General features: G+C 34.9%; 1 protein-coding gene across 1 annotated transcript in view; it reads right to left on the bottom strand.

The window, feature by feature from the left end:
• Positions 1 to 177: 177 nt before the first annotated feature.
• LOC149785313 (adenosine deaminase 2-like) overlaps positions 178 to 21,620 on the bottom strand; it is a 34,354-nt gene continuing 12,911 nt past the window's right edge. The window contains exons 5-9 of the mRNA XM_089979206.1: positions 18,563 to 18,690; positions 17,239 to 17,444; positions 14,852 to 15,009; positions 10,023 to 10,225; positions 178 to 2,270 (exon numbers count right to left, since the gene is read on the bottom strand). Coding sequence (XP_089835332.1) covers positions 2,102 to 2,270; positions 10,023 to 10,225; positions 14,852 to 15,009; positions 17,239 to 17,444; positions 18,563 to 18,690 — 864 coding nt within the window. The 3' untranslated portion in view covers positions 178 to 2,101. The remainder of the gene's footprint in view (positions 2,271 to 10,022; positions 10,226 to 14,851; positions 15,010 to 17,238; positions 17,445 to 18,562; positions 18,691 to 21,620) is intronic.

Raw genomic sequence — 21,620 nt, 5'->3', positions numbered from 1 at the left:
TGATAAGAAAAAAAATAATTATTTACAGAAGTATTTCATTAAATATATTTGATACTGTTCAGTCTTTGTGAAGAAAATGTAGATTTTGTTACTTCATTGTAGAAAAAAGCACATTTTAGGCATTTTTCTCAAGATTAAATTAATTAATTATCTGAAAATAAATGACAAATTCTAACAAAGATCTGATTCCATATTTAATGCCACATTTAAAACATTAACTCTGAAATGCAGGAACTTAGATTAACCAGTCATTTAATGTCATTTGCTGGATTTCTTGATACATTAAAATGCTGGAATTAACATTTTAAGAATTTAAAATAGATTATTGCCCATTACTAAGGTAAGATGCAAAAAAATTATTAGAACATTAACATCAACACTCAAGTCAACACAATTCCATCATTCAAAAAAGTTGCCATCTGACTTTGTCATTATAGGCAGACTGGTTCCATTTCTTCTTTCTTATTTTTGAATAATTTTTGAATAATTTCCTGACCAATCAGTGACAGAAAACCCAAATAATGAAGTAAAAGCACAACATATTTCACAAAAACCAAAACAATGAATTCTGTATATTGTGACAAAATCATGTTTACTCAAAACCCTTTCTATCAAAAACATTATGTTGACAACCAGCACCCCAGATGGCATTATTAAACAACATCACCACTTGAACAGACTGTCTGGCTTCAGGTGGGTCTTAATTAATGTTGCATGTGTCTGTTGTTTTGCACTGAGTTTAACTTTTTTAAAAATAATTCAATAGAATGCTTTGTCTTGCCTGCAAAGCTGTGGCATAACCAAAATCTCTTGCAAAGTCACAGGAACAAACAAAATCTAAGTCAGTGTAACCGACTTATGCCTGTAGTATTATCCTACTAGATGAATACACCAATCAAGTTTTCCATATACAATAGTGTCAGAGAAACTTAGATAAATTGAACAGCTGAAATATGTGACATGCAGGTAATTGTGATCTACTTTTTGCCTCTGGTAAGCAGTACCTTCAAAGACAAATACATCCATCAAGATTCATTACTGTACATACAACAATGTCAAATAAACTGTGCTAATGCAAAAAGCTTGATGTAATCACTGACGTATAAATAGTAAGTCACTGTGACTTAATTTTGCTCATGATAAACTGTATCCTACATCTATTATGTTTCATGACTGCACATACAATAGTGTCATAGAAATTAAACCAAATGCAAAAAGATATATAATAACCAGAGCATGACAAGTTGTTGTTGTTGTGGGGTTTAACGCCATTTTTCAGCACGATAGGCTATACATGGCGGCCAGTATTAATGGTGGAGGAAGAACCCGGAAAACCCTGGAAAGAACCACCGACCCACGAGAAGCTACTGACAAGCTTTCTCACATGCCCACATTGGCTGAATCTTAGACTCGAACCGCCGCAGACAGAGGTGAGATGGCAGTGATCCGTAACGAAGAGCGCTTTAGACCACTCGGCCACTCGGGGCCCCAGCATGACAAGTAGGTCACTGTTTCCTAAATGCAAAAACTTAAATCTTGATGCCTATGACAAACACAACAATGATGCCAGTGTTGTCAGAAAAGTTATCTCTGTGCCTTCCTTTTTGATTTTCAGGCAAAACTGAAAATTAAATTTTATAAAAATTAATTATCTAACAATGACACGGTTAGGTATGATGACTAAAAGTGGTAAAATTTAAACACACATTTTGACACTTTTGAAAACTTCTTGAAATAAGGAAGTGAAAGCAGAAAAAACATTTGTGCAAGATTCTTGAATAGAACAGTCTTTGGTAACAATGCCACCTGGGAAGCAGTTTCATGCTAATGACCAATGGACCTTTTCCTGTACAGACCAATGTCATTGGAGGTTAACCTTGAAATGAGACTTTGTATCATTCTGACGTAACTTTTGTTTTGTTCTAGCCAAAAACTATTGTAATGATCTGGCTATATTTTATGATTACTGGCCATTTTGGAACTGGTCCATTGGGATATGTCTAAACAGCCTCAAAGATTATCTAAAAAAACAAAAATTTGTTCTTAGTCCAGTGCATTTTACAGCCACAAAGCCGGAAAAACTGTCCCTTAGCATGCTGACCTATTTTCTTCCAAATATTTCTTGTGGTAGTTTATGCATAAAAGCAAAGCCAGTCTTCAGGCTGTTATTTCCATCATATTCCTCTAATGTGCTGTTGATAAATGTCTGCCATTTTGTATTCCACATGTCCAGGGCATGTACCTTCTCTTGTGAGCTCATAGCACTGTACCTGAAAGACAAAGTAGTCAAATCACTAAACCATTTAACACAGGCAGTGTTTCTTTATGAACCATGAAGCCTGTAAAACAAAATAACAAAAACAGCATATTTTAAAGTTTTCCTTGTATGAAAACCAATTCAGTTTGGATGGAAATATCATTAAAGATAAAAAGCACTATGAAGGGATATTACAAGAACTGGCCTTATTCGGTTTCTAGACTGGAAGACATTTTTTAGTTCTTAAAAAAAGCCCATAAGTAAAGAATAGTGGTGTTATTTTTAGTGTTTAATGGGGATTGGTTTAAATTAAAGATCTAAGTGTGGTTTATTGGCCAAAATTTGCAAAACATTTTAAATGGTTGAAGATTTTGCACATGTATTACACTGGACAACAAATTTTTACAAAAGTCATGTTACTGAAATAAAATTAGTCAATTCTTATCAATTTTTATGTGCTGAACACGAATATGACAGTCAAATTGCAAAATTGGCTCTAGTTTTTTTGTAATCTGCAAGAAATTAATGTTTACATAACGAAATGCATTCCAATAGTAAAAGGTCAACTGTAATAGCCTACCTATAAAAAATCAAGTCATTGACTACATCTTAGATTTCTTCGCCTGTCTCTTGTACAGCTGTTCGGGAGCATCTCTGAGGAGTGTCCAGCAGTAGTCAGCCAGCATTGTAGTGGACCATTTTCCCTGGTATCTTTGTTCCATTGTTGCGATATCTTGCTGAAAACGTTCGCCGTGTTCATCACTAACAATACCACAGTTGCTAGGAAAGAAATCCAAATGGGAATGAGGGAAGTGAATCTTTAGAGACATATTGCAGCCAAGTTTCTTATACTTCATCAACATGTCTTCTACTAGTTCCTTATAGTTTTCTGCCCTAACATTTCCGAGGAAGTTTGTAGAAACTAGGCGAAAAGCATTCCATGCTTGTTTCGCGTCACCTTCCAGCAAGTTGTTGAACCGGTCATCTTTGAAAAGCTCTCGAATCTGAGGACCCACAAAAACTCCCTCTTTAATCTTTGCTTCGCTGAGTCGAGGGAATTTTTCATGCAGGTATCGGAATGCTGGCAAAGTCCGGTCAATGGCTTTCACGAAGTTCTTCATCAAACCTAGTTTGATGTGAAGGGGTGGTAGCAAGATTTTCTGAGCCTCAACCAGAGCTGGGTGTTGGATATTCTTCTCTCCAATGGCTACATTCTGCCTGTGAGTCCATTCCTTCCTCATGTAGTGCATTTCCCTTGCTCGGCTATCCCACTCGCATAAGAAACACATGTATTTTGTATATCCTTGCTGCAGTCCCATTAAAAGGGCAACTACCTTCAAATCACCACAGAGGTGCCAGCTGTACTTGTTATACTCAATGGAATTCAGTAGCTGCCTTAAGTTATCGTATGTCTCTTTCATGTGGACAGCATACGCTACTGGAATAGATGGAAGAATGTTTCCATTGTGCAAAAGCACAGCCTTGAGACTCAGTTTCGAAGAGTCCACAAATAGTCTCCATTCTTGTGGGTCATGAGTGATTTTTAAAGCATTCATGAGGCCCTCAATATCGGAACAGAATATCAGATTACTTTCCTTTCTGAAGAAAGGCTCCAATTGCTGGTGGCGCTTTCGATATGCAGTAATTGTGACATCTTCTTCTAGAAGATTCCATTGTTGGAGTCTTGATCCTAGCAATTCTGCCTTGTTCTTTGATAAGTCCAAATCACGAATCAGGTCATTTAGTTCTTCCTGTGTTATTCTGTGTGGGGTTGATGATGCACCACAGTGAAAATCTGGATCACTGCATGCTGATGGACCAGGAGAAGAACAGGTCGACTCACTTTTGTCTTCGTCAGATGAATCAAGAGAATATTCTGCTGGAGGTTCTGGAATAGGAAGTCCCTCACCATGTGGAACTGGTCTCAATGCAGACGGAATGTTTGGGTAGACTATTCTCGACTTCTTTCGCTTCGTTATTCCGCCGGAAAGAGGAGGAACCAAGCAGAAGTAACAGTCATTTAGGTGGTTGCTTGGCTCTCTCCACACCATTGGGACTGCAAACGGCATTGATGACCTTTTGCAATTCAACCACTGTGAAAGCTGTGTTGTACATGTAGCACAGCATATATGCGGAGCCCAAGGCTTGTCTTGGTCACCAACCTTGCATCCGAAGTAAAGATGATATGCCTTCTTCACTTGAGAATTGATACTTTTCTTCTGGTTGGCAAATGTCACTTCCCCACAAATATAGCAAAAATTGTCCGCGGTATTAACACACTTTCGAGGCATTACTGTTCTTTATTGTACGTAAATGGATAAAATAATAAGTTTTATGTAACAGTAGCTTGAACTGTCTCGCACCACGTCTAAAATATTTTAAATGCTGAACCTATCTGATTGGGCTTTATATAGTACACTGCTTACGTCAGCTTCAGCAGCCGCCTGGCATTAGTATAATAGGCCTACACATGTATAGTACACTGCTGACGTCAACTTACTTGAGCAGCCGCATGGCATTAGTATTGCATTGCATCAGAAAATGATGCAATCAACTGTGGATGATGTGAGCATGATGGTATTATGCAATGTTACATCATTATTCCGGATGTTGCTGCAGTCCTACTGGAGAAATTTACACAGTGAAACATAGAAAATGAGGTATATGAATATCTTCAAAACGAGAGCCAATACAAATTTTTCACGGTTATATTCGTGTTCGGCACACCAAAATACTACAGATTAGGGCCTTTTCAAGTCAGTAATGATTTCACTGTTGACCAGTGTTATCATACTTGGCAATGGCTATGCCTGCATACTAGTCTAATGATTTGCAAGCACATTAATTGTCTGCCATCTTGTTGGCACTTGGACTGTGTGTGTGTATGTGATTCGGATTTTTAATGTAGCCCTAACAATTTTTCAGTCATACTGCTACAATGTCTACAGTGTGGCAGTTTATAGTGATGTCTAGCACTGAGGCATCATGCTATGGACATGTGGCATCATGTCCCACCAAGTCATATTATCCTGACACCAGGACAACCAGTCCTAACACTATCCTCTTAATGCTGATTGCATATTGAGGCAGCTGCTAGTACCATTTTTATAAGTCTTTGGTATAAGTCAGCTGGGGTTCAAACCCATGACCTCCCGCATCCAAGGCAGACACTCTAACCACTTAGGCCACTGAAACAGTCACACTTGGACTATACCAAACAAATGAACACTACATTAATTGGAAGCTGTTATCCTTAAAAGCTCCTTTTCATGGAAGATTTCTTCCCAAAATGTTAAACAGTTTAAAGAAAGAGAAAAAAGAAAACTGCAATTCTTTATATTATATAAGCTTAATAATAATATTACAAATCTGAATCAAACATTAGGTTACATTTCAATTTTTTTGTCTATCTTGATTTTCACCAATGCTGCATATAAAATTTATCAGTTCCTCTAAACTTAATAATTAACAACTGCTATCATATCTACATTTATATGACATTTAGAAGTTAACAAAAAGTGGCTATATATAGATATCCACTGTGGGAATCTACAGTTCATATGGATGCAAGGATAGCAATATTCCAACTACCATAACAAAAAAAACCCACATTAACAATATAAAATATTCTCAAACCAAAATAGGAAACTAATTAACAAGAGTAACTTTAGCATAAAACCAAACAACACAAGTTATTTTACGCTATTTGAGGCTTAAACACTTGAAAATCAAAGTCAATAGTTATGTGTTTAACCTAATATGGCCTGTGTATGTTAAGCTTAAGATTTATTTCCATGAAATCTTTCAAAATGTGAACTTTTCAAAGCTTCAAAACACGTAAAATTATTGGGACAAATATATTCATACTTATATTTTTTTCTCAAAATCTGCAATTTAAAAAAATGTAAACACTTGTTCCAGTATATTTAAAAAAATCCAGACTTTATATTTAAAGTTCTTACCATTTATGGCCTTAATTGTTGTTCTGTATACCTTTTTGAGAATAAATAAACTTCATCTGCAAAATTTGCCAGGATTGTGCTAATGTCAGTAAAACGATATATAGGTACATATGGTCATAATGGGAATCAATGAAGCCAGACAGAACATATATACTGCATTCTAAAGGATTCTGCTCCAATGGAAACAGTGACAACAAATGATGATATGAAGACTTCATTGGTTGGAAATATACCGTGATTTTTAGAAGACTTTTGACTTAACTAACTGTAATATACATACATGGAAAATTGAAAAGCACAAATATTTCTAACCAATCACTCTTATAGTTCAAATCAAACCTCTCAGACAGAAGCCATCAAGTTCTTATTGGCAAGATAAAATTATAGCTGATGTCCATCAACAATGAAGTTCTAAAGGGATCTATTTTAGGGTTACTGTTATTAATGTTATTTATAATAATGTACCTACATATAAAACATTCAAAAAAACTGATCTATATGCAGATAACACTATATTGCATAGGTCTGATTCTAATATTGAAACTTTGAAGAAACAATTGGATAAAGATTTATTTCAAGTCAAATAATGGGGCTCATTGACATGTTTTTCAATCCTCCAGAAACCAAGGCAATGTTGCTTGTGGATTGACAAAGATTATCTAAATCTTGAGCTGTATGTAACCTAACTGATAATCTAATTGATAACCTAATTGATAATCTAATTGATAACCTAACTGATAATCTAATTGATAACCTAATTGATAATCTAACTTATAATGTTGATACAGAAAAACTATGATATTGGAATTATTCTCATGAGAATCTAGATTGGTGTAAGCAAGTGAACCAGGTTTGTCTTGTAGTAAACTCAAGACAATAAAAAGTTATCAACAACTCAACTGTCTCAATTTATTTTAAAATGAATTAATTCCTCTTTTGGACTACTGCTGCAAAATTTGAAGAAAAGTAACTAACATTAATGCTGAAAATTTCCACAAATTTACAAAAGGGCAGCAAGAATTATTTCAAATATGTCATTTGATACATCGACCAAAATTCTACAGTTTGAATTGAAACTGTTGAAATTAGCCTATCAAAACTCTATACATTAATGTTTTGAAGTAACAAATGAACTCTGCGATATTTACAGGTTACAATTCATTTCAAGTCAAAAGAACAATACCAAGGACCTAAACTGAGATAAATAAAAAATTATCATCATAGTTCACTACTAAAAAAAAGACCTTAAAAAGAATAATTTGCTTCTTCTGGTGCTGTTCATTATAACATTATCCAGAAAGGCCATTTTTACAGTAAATACTGAAACACATACATACATATACACTCCAATTTATTACGTTCTGCATATCAAATACACTATGCCTAATGTATTTAAGCATTGTTTACTATTATATTTCTTTAATTTCCAATAGTATTTGTATGCAGAAGGCCACAGGAGAAAAAAGTATAACTAACCGAGTCACCCTCAGACAATAAATTATTATTATTATTATACATACACATGCATTCTATTAAGTGTTTTCTATACAGAAAGAAAACTCCCTCAAGTGATATTAATGAAGAGCTGATACAGTAAAACCTGATTTGAGTGAACACAGCTATGAGTGACACCTGTCATTTGCCACCACAATCGTCATGCACAGGTAGATGTTTTTGAATAAACACCACCTGCTGAATACAGCCAGCAGCCATTATGCTAAAAAAATATGCATTTTGACAACTCTATCAATGTCTGCATCACAACGGCAGATATAAGCCCCCATGGAACTTTATCTCATCCCTTGGTAACCATAACTGCTGAGTAGAGTCTGCATACAGAGTGTAAACATCCCTGGATCAAAGAAAGGAAGAGGATGCTCATGAGCCTGAATCTTCATACATCAAAAAATGGGGTAACAATGGTGCCTTGAATGATGCATGTAACAAAGTTACAAAACCCACTGAGATGGATGGTGAACTAGTCTAGGAGTCTGACCAGGCTGGGATGATTTAATCTACAGATGATCACTGAATGCATCATTATCATCAGGCATCTGAAACTGTAATGTCACCACAGCCAATAACCTATGACAGGCCATGACAGAGCAGAAGCTGTCTGCAGTTCCTTGTGTGAGTCATTTATAGTATGAAACGGAAATATGAATCTGGGACTGGATCATTCCCATAGCTGTGATTGGCCATGCCAGGATATGCTGGAGCTACTTTACACAAACCCATGATGGCAATGGACTGAAATGTATCCATAATGGCAACAGGTATACATGGATCGATAACGGCCATGGACTGAAATGGCTCTGTAATGGTACTGGTTCTGTAATGGGAATGGACTGAGATGGATACATAATGATGACAGACCTATACCGACCCATAATGGCCATGTGATGAAATGGCTATGTTACGTCATCTGGATGTTGCAGCCTACTGGCAATGAATGACATTCATCTAAGAGCTGATATGGGTCAATGCTCTTGCCAGTTTTGTTATAATGGGACATGGTAAGTGACATTAGATTTCTTCAGGCACTAGTACAGGCTGTATCAGATTCAGTAATGATCACATTTTATCCACATCTGATGGTTAAATCTAGTCATGATGGAGTAAAGCAATATTTCCTTCATTCTGGTGCCAGGTTCACGATGCCAGGATGGATTAGGAAATATTAAATCACTGTAACTGGTCCCTCACTGCATCAGTTGAGGCCATGCTAGAGCCAATAATGACAGCTTCAAATCAACCTCAAATGCCAAAGATGTTTCAGATGGGCTGCTGTACCAAGGTGGCATTGGTCCTCAAGACACAGTCACAAAGATCTGTTTTTATCATGGTGCAAAGATGGGGCTAGAGCTGTGTGATGCCTGTTACAGAATAGCCATTTTGATTTTCTTTTGAACCAGTGAACTCTCCACTTTCAAAGTTTCTGCAGTAGAAAGTTGTTAACTGAGGTGGCAGCAGCTGCAATGCTAGTATAGTCTTCATCTCTTGTGCTGTGTTTCATTGCCTTCTTATTAGCCTGTGTGCACTGTCTGTCTGTTCAAGATGGTAGCCCATGGATTTTCCATCCTTCATGTAGCTGGCTACATATTCAAGCATGTAGCATTTACCCTCAGCCAGCTTCATTTCAAGCACGTAGCATCTGTCCTCAACCACCTACATTTCAAGCATGTAGCATATGTCCTCAGCCACCTACATTTCAGGCATGTAGCATATGTCCTCAGCCACCTACAGTTCAGGCATGTAGCATCTGTCCTCAGCCACCTGCATTTCAGGCATGTAGCATCTGTCCTCAGCCACCTACATTTCAGGCATGTAGCATCTGTCCTCAGCCACCTACATTTCAGGCACCTACCTACCTACCAATCTACCTACCTGTTTCTTTATGTGGAAATTACCAGGAGCAGACAAAAACAGATTTCCTGTTTTACTATTCTGTGATACTTTTGGCACTGAAGTGATCTCATTGCTGTCATTTATGGCAAAATAAAATATCGAACATCAAAACTATTAAAGAAAAGGCAATTAATAGCAATTCATATGAGGAAAGAATAATTTTCTTTCAGTTTAATTTTTTTTACCAGCTTGACCATATAAGATACAGTATCCTGATTTATCACAAACTAAGATTACTCTAAATTTACTACATAACTAAAAACGTATTAAAAAACATTATTTCCCACTATTGTGTCTGAAAAAGTGTCTGCAACATAAAACTTAACCAAGGTGTGACAAACACATTGTGAGCTACCACTGTAGTGGTCAGGTATAACAACACAATAAATATTTACATCAGAGAGTTCATGGCCAGTTGCTTCAGAAGCTTTAGGTCTGCATCCTTGCCAGCAAGCCCCATAAAGGCTTCATAGAAGTCATATGACAGCCCCTTGGCTCCCCACACAGCAGGGTCATCAGCACTTATCACAACAGGGAATCCTTGCTCAAACAAAATGGCTGCTGGGTGGTTCCTAAGATCATCAACCAGTTTCAGCACCTGCCAGTAAGAAAATTCAACATGTTTTTGTTGATACTTATAAACCAATCTTAAATATGTCATTGTGCATGTACTTATCTCTAGAATATTTTTTTCTTTCTCCTGCTTTCTCTGTCTGGCCGAATAGTATCAAGTAATTTATTGCATACCAATTTAATCTACCATCTTGGATACAGCATTTGATACAGATATTCATCCCATATTTTCATATCAAACACCACTGACTGGAACTATTTTGGCATTTGCAATGTGCATAGTTATTTAAAATGTTATGAATCAAACTTTTCTTCAATCCTATGTGCATAAATTTACCATATAAACTTTCTTATAAACATTTTCAACTGCAAACTGCACAGACCCATATCTGCTGTAACATAATGTGATGGCAGATCTGTTTCTGTGCAGCTTGTTAGGAGTAATCAGTATAACAAACAACACAGACCATGATCTGCAGGCACATTATGTTACAGCAGATCAGGATCATTGTTGTTTGCAATTTGACTTGACTTATACATGAGCATACAGTGGAGCCTCATTAATCCGGACTCCATTTATCTGGAAATCTCGCTATCTGGACATAATTCAACAGGAACGGATTTCCTAAAAGTTAATTTGCTCCGTTAATCAAGAAATCCATGTTCTGGATCTGGAAATCAAAATCAGGGACCAAAGTGTAAAATTACTTTAAAACTTGTATCAATAATCTACAAATAATCTGTCCAAAAATAAGAAAATGCGAAAAATCACCTATGAAAATACAGTAAGTCAGATAATACAGATTCGCCTACACAAATTTGGAGGTGTGTCAATGTATCAATCTCTGATTGGTCAACATCTAGTGGTATGTTACAGTTATCAATTGCTCATATGATCACGTGTGTGGAAAAACTCATTAGCATGACCATATTGAAACCAGCAGTTGTATTAACAATGTCTGTTTTAGCTAGTCACTGATGGGGGTGTTAATTAAATAAACTCACTTGCATCAAATTGTCCATGCTTTTTGACATAACATATGGTAAATAAATTGTGTCATTAAGCTTCTTTGTTGTTTACCAATTTATGTAACAATCACAGTTTATTGATGGCTAAACAAATACAGTTAATTGATTTAAGCTGTGGACAGTAAAGGGCTTCATTTCCGAATAAAATGGGGACATCAATTATCAGCTCATTAGCAGCCATAACAGCTGTAAAATACGACTTATAAAAAATGACTTCATCTTATTAGCATAGCAACATTAATTTTATATTTTAAGCAGACATCAGCAATATTCACCAGTGATGACATAAAACACAATAGTGAAGCCCTTGAGAATATATGAACACTATCAATAATCACTGCAGATAGATCCGCCAAAGAATCCAGGCAAACAAAGGTTACAGATTTCTTCAAGAAATTGACATAATAAATGTATGTACAGTACATACATGTACATGTACATAGTGTGATGTGTTCAATGTGTTAATTGTCTAAACTTATATTTACTGTACATGTATGTACAAGTGCGTGTTATAATAATGTGAAATAAACACACATCAACAGACGTATTCATTAATTTATTTCAACCATTATTAAATATACTACATTTACAGCTAGCATATACATGTACATGTATATGGGGTGATGACATCATAAAATAAAAATGTGCATGATTCAATTATCTGGAAAACTCGTTAATTCTGACATATTCACTGGGAACTAATGTGTCTGGATTAATGAGGCTCCACTGTATATAGTATACGTAAACTGTTAAGTGACATATAATGAAGAGTACTTAATAAATACAAAAAATACTATCCTGAGTCATGAGACAGTACTCTGAGCCACAAGACAGTACTCTTGAGTCATGAGACAGTACCCTGAGTCATAAGACAGCACTCTAAGTCATGAGACAGTACTCACTTGCAATGGCATAAGAATATGTGATGCCTGAAACTCATATCAGACTTGTTCTGGCTGCTGTTGGAAATAAAGTAAAATAAGCAGCTTTTTGCATACATGCAACCTTATTAACACTCAATTTGAAAAAGTCTCCCTGGTGTCTGAAGTCAGAAAAGAATGGATGCAAAAAAGTTAGTTTGAATATATTCCTTTTTGAAAATAATATTCTTAATAGTTGCAGAATTTTTTTGAAATTTTTTGAAAATGCTCTGTTGTCTCTGCGCAACCTGCTTTCAAAATATAGTTGCTCTGCAAATTTTTCTGGTTGAACAGTAAATAACTGCAGTTGCCTAAAATGCTGTAACCAAATTCATTCAAAAGTGTGTGTGTGTCTATAACGTATCAAGAAACACAGTATAATTGGAATGATCAAAGATTTGATGACTGCATGGACATCAGAGTGGGGAGAAGAAAATAATGTTTTATAATCTAATAATGGAATTAAAGCTATAAATACAAAGCTTCATGTTGTTTTCTGTTGTCATACATTTATCTGACTAATTCAACCCATACTGTCATTCAAACGAATAAACCAATTTAAGTACAATGGATGAATCTGGGTTGTGATATGAGAAAAAAAGTCTTATAATGGTAGGTAAAAGCTGTGTGTGTGTCTGTGTCTGTGTGTGTTATGACCATATGATCTGAAACTAAATAACAGAAAAGAGAAAAAATGAACAAGTTTACTAAAATACAACAAATAATGTATTTCCATATAATACAAAGTCAGAATGTAAAAGAACTCATAGTATTATGAATCAAACCCCAAATAGTCCTAAAAGTTCTATCACACGTCCAAAAGTATAGAGTATTCTGAATGTATCCATTAGGATTCCAAATGAATTCCAATCTTGAAAGTGATGGCATACCAACTGCCTGGAACAGTGTTGACGTGCTAACACTCTTGATGTATCACAAAGATATAATCCAAAATGTTTATCAATGAATTCACAATAATTCCAAAATAGTGATTTAGTCTGAAGATATTACTGAGCACCTTGTAATTCCAGTAAATAAGTTAAATGAATAAATCCCCTCAAATTAAAAAAGTACACAACTAAAAGATTTACTCCGCTTTGGATAAACAACGCTAATATAAAAACCTAAGACACAATCAGAAGACCAGGATGAGGGTCAAAATTTCATTTCTAGAACAATCTAAGTTGTCAACAAAGTCAGGGCTAAAACTTTAAAAAAGAAAATGAAAAGTATCAGGTACACCAGGAATTCCCATTTATCCAATAAAACTTTCTTATATACATTTTAGTTAAATATACATATGATAATATGAAATTACATAGGTAGATGTCTTATGTATGACAAAAGATATTGACAAAATAAAGCAATATGGTATTTCTATACATGTGACATAACCTACTGAATATCTGAAGGGCCTATTGCAAGCAGTTAATAAGGTTGCATAATTTAGACTTAAAAATCTGGTATATGCCAAGGTAACTTGAAACAAAACCACAGTTTCAGGCACGGACTCTGCAAAGACAAGTGCTACTTTATTTGTAAACGTATACCCAAGACCAAATTGTTAAGAAGTTCAAGACATTACTAGCTCTACTATCATTTTGAAATTTTCAATCTGGTTTTGATTTTTTTCAACTTAGCTTTAAAAAATTTCAGTTACATTGTGATGATATCTGCAGTGTGGCAGTTTATAGTGATGTCTAGCGCTGGGGCATCATGTGCAAACATGTCACCCAGTCACATTATCCTGACACCAGGCTGACCAGTCCTAACTAACATATTAATGCTGAGTGCCTAGCGAGGTAGGTGTTAGTTCCATTTTTAAAAGTCTTTGGTATGACTCAGTCAGGGTTCAAACCCACAATCTCCCACATCCAAGGCAGGTGCTCTAACCACTAGGCCACCAGAGCAATCCATTTTGAAATTTTCATCAGAATTAAAAATGTATACATGTTTAAATTGGTCGCTGGTCCTGGTATTTAACTGGAGTCTTTATATTAATTGTATGAAATTGCAAACAAAAAAATATCTTTTGGGTTAAAACAAATTCAGACTGTATATACTGGTATTGCTTGTCAACCCTGCTAATGAAAGATGTGTTACAAAGTCTTCAGTGTGATGATATCAATGGGGAATAAGAGATAACTGCAATTAGTACTGGTAACTCATTATTAGCTCTGCTAAAGGAAAGTGTCACACAAATCCACACACTTGATCAATCGATCTGAGATCAGTAAATTAAAGATAATCAAACAATTTCTGTTTGTTCATTTTTCAATGTTTCTTGTTATCCTGATCTTTCCATTAGCTGGGCCATCTCTGAACATACACCTACCTGTTTTATATTTATCTCATCTGATAATATTAATCCAGTGTCTAAACTGTCAAGCTGCTAACAACATATACCCTGATCTGCCATTACATAATGCACCAGCAGATCAGGGTCTGGTTATTGGTTCTACTGATTACTCCTAACAAACTGCATAGACCCATATCTGCCAGCAAATTATGCAGTTGCAGATCTCATTCTCTGCAGCTCAACTTGACTTATAAGCAAGTATACATGGTAGTGGTAGTGATCCTATATATAAATGACAATTAAACAAGGATTCTCACTGGAGATTTTTGAAAAGAGTCTTTTTTCAAGATGTATATGATTTAGATTAAGCTGTCCTTTCAAACAGAAGTGACTGTTACAATACCTGATTGGAAATGGGGTTGACCTCGACAGCAATCTGCTGTTTTTTCACCATCTTCATGGCTTCTGAATGCTTAGGAAGGGCATAGCCATGACCAATCCTCGTGGTATTCAGCAAAATGGCATCAATCAGATTATAGTCTGTGCTGGTGCCCTCCCAGTCTGAATGATATAACGGAGTAAAGTATAAAAACAATGCAATATGGTCTAATATAATGAAATATAGTATAAAAATACAACTATTGACTAATCTAATGGAGTACAGTATAAAAATAAAGAAATATTGTCTAATATAATGCAGTACAGTATAAAAATAAGAAATATTGTCGAATACAATCGAGTACAGTATAAAATTAATGGAATATCATCTAGCTTCTGACTGGTGTTAGCACTGTGACCTTGAACTTCAACCATTCAGCCTGTCAATAATTTGCATCCTTTGATGTAGAAATTGTCAAAAGACTTGACATGTACTTTAGAAGAGATTTTAAAAAATATATAGCCAATGTAAGTAACTCAATAATAATTTCCAATGGTATACTTTCATTTAAATGGTATACTAGTAAGAGCATATAACATTGACACAAACATGAATTGGGTTAACATAACTGTACAGGGATTGTTTCCAATTCCAACATGTCTCAATTAATTTTCTTGAATAAATAATGCTTAAACAAGACAAGAGGCCTAAGTTGAACTGATACTGCTCACTTGGGTCATTGCATCATTTTTAAAACTTGAAAGCCATTTATGCCAGGATGCACTCTGTCAAATTTGGTTTATTTTTTAACAAACTGGAGAGACCTTCATGCCAAGATGCTTTCTGTTAAATTTGTCATATCCTGTTGAGTAATCCTTTAGTCATTTCAAGTTTTTTTCTGTTTTTTGTACTTGTAGCCATATATGATTGTAGATTGGCATCTTTAACCTAAAAGCAATCTATGCTAGGATGCATTCTGTAAAGTTTGGTTAAATTCTGTTGTGGGATTGTTGAGAAGTTATTTAAAGGTTTTCCTATTTTTCAATAATGGCAGCCATGTTCAATACTAGATTGGCATCATTTTTAAAAAATCTTGAAGATGTTCATGCCAAGATGCTTCCCATCAAATCTGGTCACATACTGTTGAGAAGTTCTTGAGAGCATGATATAGGATTTTATTTTCAGTAACAGTGGCCATATTTTATGGTGGAATTCTTTCTGTCAAATTTAGTAATATTGACAGAGAGTTTCTTGAAAACAAATTGTTAACTGTTTTCTATTTTTTAATGGAAATAACTGATAGCAAACTGGCGACATTTGAACAGATCTGAAAGCACTTTATGCCAGGATGATTTCTGTGAAATTTTGTCAAATTCTCTTGAGCGGTTCTTGAGAAGTTTTTTCTATTTATAGTACCAGTGCCTCTATCTGATGGCAGATCAGCATCATTTGACTTTAATAAAAAAATCTTAAAAACCTTGGTCAAATTCTGAAGAGTGGTTGTTGAGAAAATGTAAATAGCAATTGTGAATGAACAAGGGATACATGATAGGGACAAAAAACCATAAATCCACTTGGACATGGCAAGGTGAGCTAAACAAAATGCATTCTTTGACTGTGCCAGCCATATTCACTACCCAAGATTCACATGTGATAACCCTATCTGCACCTTGGCGTATCGAGCAGATATTTCTGTGCTTTGTGTCTGCAAATTTGATTGGATGCCGCATCTAATCAAAATTAAGTTGTTCAAATTTGAACACTGTTCCTACATGTCTGAGACAAGGGAAGCACACAACTTGAATGGACTGATAAAAAAGTAATTTTCCACTGCTGGTCTGTGTTTGCACAAATACCTTTTGCTCATATAAACCTGTAATGGCTTCCCTCTGGTACACAGTCATACTTTTGATGTTAAACTTCCAAAGTGTAATTTTTAGGTCAACTGCCTCCACCATTTTCAGATGATGTACAATGCACCGTGCTATTGGTTAGTTGGCATTACATTCTAAGGGAGGCAACTCATGAAACCCAATAGATGTCGCTAGGACAAAGTATCAATATATCTGTTTGATCTGCCAAGGTGTAGATAGGGTCATAATATCGAAACCTTGGCTGGTGATGATGCTCTGCCAGCAGGATGCCCACAAATTTGAAAAATGTAATTTCTTTGTTCTTTAAAATTTGGTAATTGTCCTTCATCACATTTTAGGTAATTTCCACCAAGTAATATCAGGATATTGATACTAAATAAGTGTTCCACACAATCCAGTGTCTCACCTGCACCAGTATGTTGACTGACCTCTTCCTACACTTTAACATAATACTTTAACATAATATTGATGATGCCACTGCCAATGTGAAATAAGTACCTATGTCTCACCATGCAGGTAAGAAAACAAGAGATTCACCTGTTTCTCCAGCATGGAAGAAGTATGGCAGGTTGATAGGAGGTTTGTGGGAGGAAGGGTACAGCAAAGCATCTAGGTAATAAAGCAATGGCTTCCCTGGGTCTTCCTGACCCACAAGGTCATAACCTGCAAAATGGTCTGGAAATTGGGACATCATCTCTGCAGAAGCTATGATATCAGATTTGATTATCGATGGGGTCTTGAATCTGCAAAATAGTAGCTCTTATCATCTCCTCATTTAATATTTTTATCTATTCATCAAATTGTGATGTCATAATTCATAAATGTCTAGAATATGATTGGATAACTGGGTGGGTATAAAAACCCATGATCCTCAGATTAGGAGTACGATGATGTACATCCTGAGCTAATGTGTGTGCAATTATGATGAAATTTTGTTCAATTATCAAATGTTCGTAATGCCTACTGACAGCAACACTTTAAGAAATAAATACCAGTTAAATACGTTCATTAGAACAAACTTTGTCCTACAGTTTTATCTTTTAATTCAGTTTCATTGGAATCATCATAAATTACAAGGTGCTCAGTAATATCTTCAGACTAAATCACTATTTTGGAATTATTGTGAATTCATTGAGAAACATTGTATTCAAACCTGAAAAATGTCATCATAGTGATATCCCAGTAGTTTTTCCATGAGAACATATTTAAGTACTGACTAGTGTTCTGGTCTCACACCTGCGGAAGTGTTGATTGGATTGTTACACTTAATTAGAAGTTACCTGCATTTTATTAGTAGTACCATATTATACCAGGAGAGCATTCAATTTATGTCAAAAGTATAACAAACAACATAGGCCTAAAACTTCTCTCACATTATGTGATGGAAGATTTGCATCATGCAACGGAAGATCTAGTTCTATTTCCTTTATACTAGGCATAAATTGTAAATGGATATATATGGTAAATTATATTTGTATGGATGTTTAGATTTTGATGGTCGCTATAACTACCAGGGTTGGCATGTTCCTTCTACAATTGGATCTTTAAATGTTTAAATGTTGGGAGCATAACCTCAAAGAATATTCAAACACCTGTAAACAGACTGCTACATTGTGAGCATATGACCTAGTGACAGCACATTATACCTGGTGTTCAAAATTAACTTTCAGAACATTGCTGAATTTTGGGCCAGTAACAAGTAAAACTATAAATAGGAAAATCCTTTAAAGACATGCCAGAAAATTGGTGCTTTTTGGCAGGGATTGTGTCAATTTTTCAGTACTAGTGATACTACTAGAGTAATGATGGGTCAAATAAGCCGCAAGTTCAACCATATATTGTTGGGTAATTGGATACTTACCTAATGTTGGATTTGATCACTTTTGCCCCTGTAAAAGCAGGATTGTCCTGAACAAATTTAACAGTAGTATTTCTGTAGATTTCCATCACCTGTACTGGCATATAAATTTTGCCATCAAGATCATATACCTGAATAGAAAATAAGATAAATAATTTTACAAGTACATCTGTATTCACATTCAACCAACCAAATGTCCCAATTTAAATTCATGTCTCTAACTATACTTGCAAAAAATAATGTTAATGTAAAATATTCAACTGAAAACAGCCAAGATCAAGATCTGCCTTTGAAAAATCTTCTGGAAGACCAAAGTTTACAGTGTTTGTCCCTTAGATAATTTAAAGCAGACAGCAACCCCAGTTAGAATATGCCTGACCTTTCTGCCAATGATCAGAAAAATACCTTAGAAATAATACAGTGGTTGCCATTATATACACATATATATTATTTACCAAATTATGTCATGTTGAAAGTCACACACAATCAGATTGTTCATTACAGAGACACCATCACAATGTTAAATACATATGTACCATCATCTTATTCATTACAGAGACACCATCACAATGTTCAATACAAAGACACCATCATCTTATTCATTACAGAGATACCATCACAATGTTCAATACAAAGATACCATCATCTTATTCATTACAGAGATACCATCACAATATTCAATACAAAGACACCATCATCTTATTCATTACAGAGACACCATCACAATGTTCAATACAAAGACACCAGCATCTTATTCATTACAGAGATACCATCACAATGTTCAATACAAAGACACCATCATCTTATTCATTACAGAGACACCATCACAATGTTCAATACAAAGATACCATCATCTTATTCATTACAGAGACACCATCACAATGTTCAATACAAAGACACCATCATCTTATTCATTACAGAGATACCATCACAATATTCAATACAAAGATACCATCATCTTATTCATTACAGAGATAACATCACAATGTTCAATACAAAGATATGATCATTTTATTCATTACAGAGACACCATCACAATGTTCAATACAAAGATACCATCATCTTATTCATTACAGAGATACCATCACAATATTCAATACAAAGATACCATCATCTTATTCATTACAGAGATACCATCACAATGTTCAATACAAAGATATGGTCATTTTATTCATTACAGAGACACCATCACAATGTTCAATACAAAGATACCATCATCTTATTCATTACAGAGACACCATCACAATGTTCGATACAAAGATATCAACAAAGTGATAACTACAGAGACAGTCACTGTCATTTTCATTACATAGACATCATCATAGTTTTCATTATAGACACCATCACATTATTTATTACAGACACCATCAAAGTGTTCATCATAGACACCATGACAATTTTCATTACAGAAACTTATCAAATGAAAAAACTTATGACTAAATTTTGGCCAAAACATCCTCAAGTTTCTTTTTCAAACATAATTAACAACAGAACTTCATTTTCTGAAACTTCATTCACTGAAGAGGTGCAGATAATTTCATATAGGAGTCGTATTACTTTTGAGATAGTTCAAGTTTGCCTAGCGAACTTTAGCATGTGACTGAGTTTTCCACCATTTTCTGAAGAATTGTCACTATTATGCTGCATCACTCTGTCAAAATATTTCCAAGGTATATTTTGATTTTAAAAAATCTGTGAGGTAGTCTGATTGCAAAGACACTGATCCACAAGTGCATTATCTGAAGACACATCTGAGTTCATGCTTTTTGAACAAACATATCTGGACTTATGCTTTTAAACAGACACATCTGAACCTATGCCTTTAAACAGACTCATCTGATTTGATGCTTTTGAACAGACACAGCTGAGCTAATGCTTTCTGAACAGACACATCTAAGTCTACGCTTTTTGAACTGATACATCAGAGTTAATGCTTTTGAACAGACACTTTTGAGCTAATGCTTTTTGAATGGAAACAGCCAAGGTAATGCTTTTAGAACAGACAAATCAAAGTCTGAGCTTTTGAACAGACACATCTGAGTTAATGCTTTTTGAACAGACACATCTGAGTTAATGCTTTTTGAACAGACATATATGGGCTTATGCTTTTTGAACAGACATATCTGGACTTGTGCTTTTTGAACACACTTGAGTCTATGCTTTTCCAAATGATACATCAGAGTCTATGATTTTTAAACAGACACATCTGAGTTAATGCTTTCTGAACAGACACATTTAAGGTAATGCTTTTAGAACAGACAAATCTAAGTCTATGCTTTTGAAGACACATCTGAGTTAATACTTTATTAACAGACACATCTGAGTTAATGCTTTTTTAATAGAAACATCTGAGTTAATGCTTTTTTAATAGAAACATCTGAGTTCATGCTTTCTGAACAGACATATCTAAGTCTATGTTTTTTGAACAGACACATCTGAGCTAATGATTTTTGAATAGAAACATTTGAGGTAATGCTTTTTTAACAGACACATGTAAGTTAATGCTTTTTAAATAGACACATCTGAGTTAATGCTTTCTGAACAGAACAATCTAAGTCTATGCTTTTTGAACAGACACATCTGAGTTAATGTTTTTTGAACAGATATATCAGTTAATGCTTTTAGAACATACACATCTGAGTCTATGCTTTAGAACAGACATGTCTGAGTCTGTGTTTTTTTAATAGTCACATCTGAGTTAATACTTTTTAACAGACACATCTGAGTTACTTCTTTTTTAACAGACACATCTGAGTTAATGTTTTTTGAACAAATACATCTGAGTTACGGCTCTTTGACCAGACACATCTGAATTGATGCTTTTAGAACATACACATCTGAGTCTATGCTTTTGAACAGACACATCTGAGTTAGTACTTTTTTTGCCAACATATCTGAGTTACTGCTTTTTTAATAGACACATCTGAGTTAATGCTTTCTGAACAAATACATCTGAGTTAAGGCTCTTTGAACAGACACATCTAAGTTAATGCTTTCTGAGCAGACATGCCTAACTTAATACTTTTAAACTGACACATCTAAGTTAATGCTTCTTAAATAT

This window comes from Sinohyriopsis cumingii, chromosome 13, assembly GCF_028554795.1.
Source record: "Sinohyriopsis cumingii isolate HCF-2022 chromosome 13, ASM2855479v2, whole genome shotgun sequence".
Classification (NCBI taxonomy): Eukaryota; Metazoa; Mollusca; class Bivalvia; order Unionida; family Unionidae; genus Sinohyriopsis; species Sinohyriopsis cumingii.
Note: the sequence above shows the minus strand (reverse complement) of the source record. Positions and strands in the feature narration are given on the sequence as shown.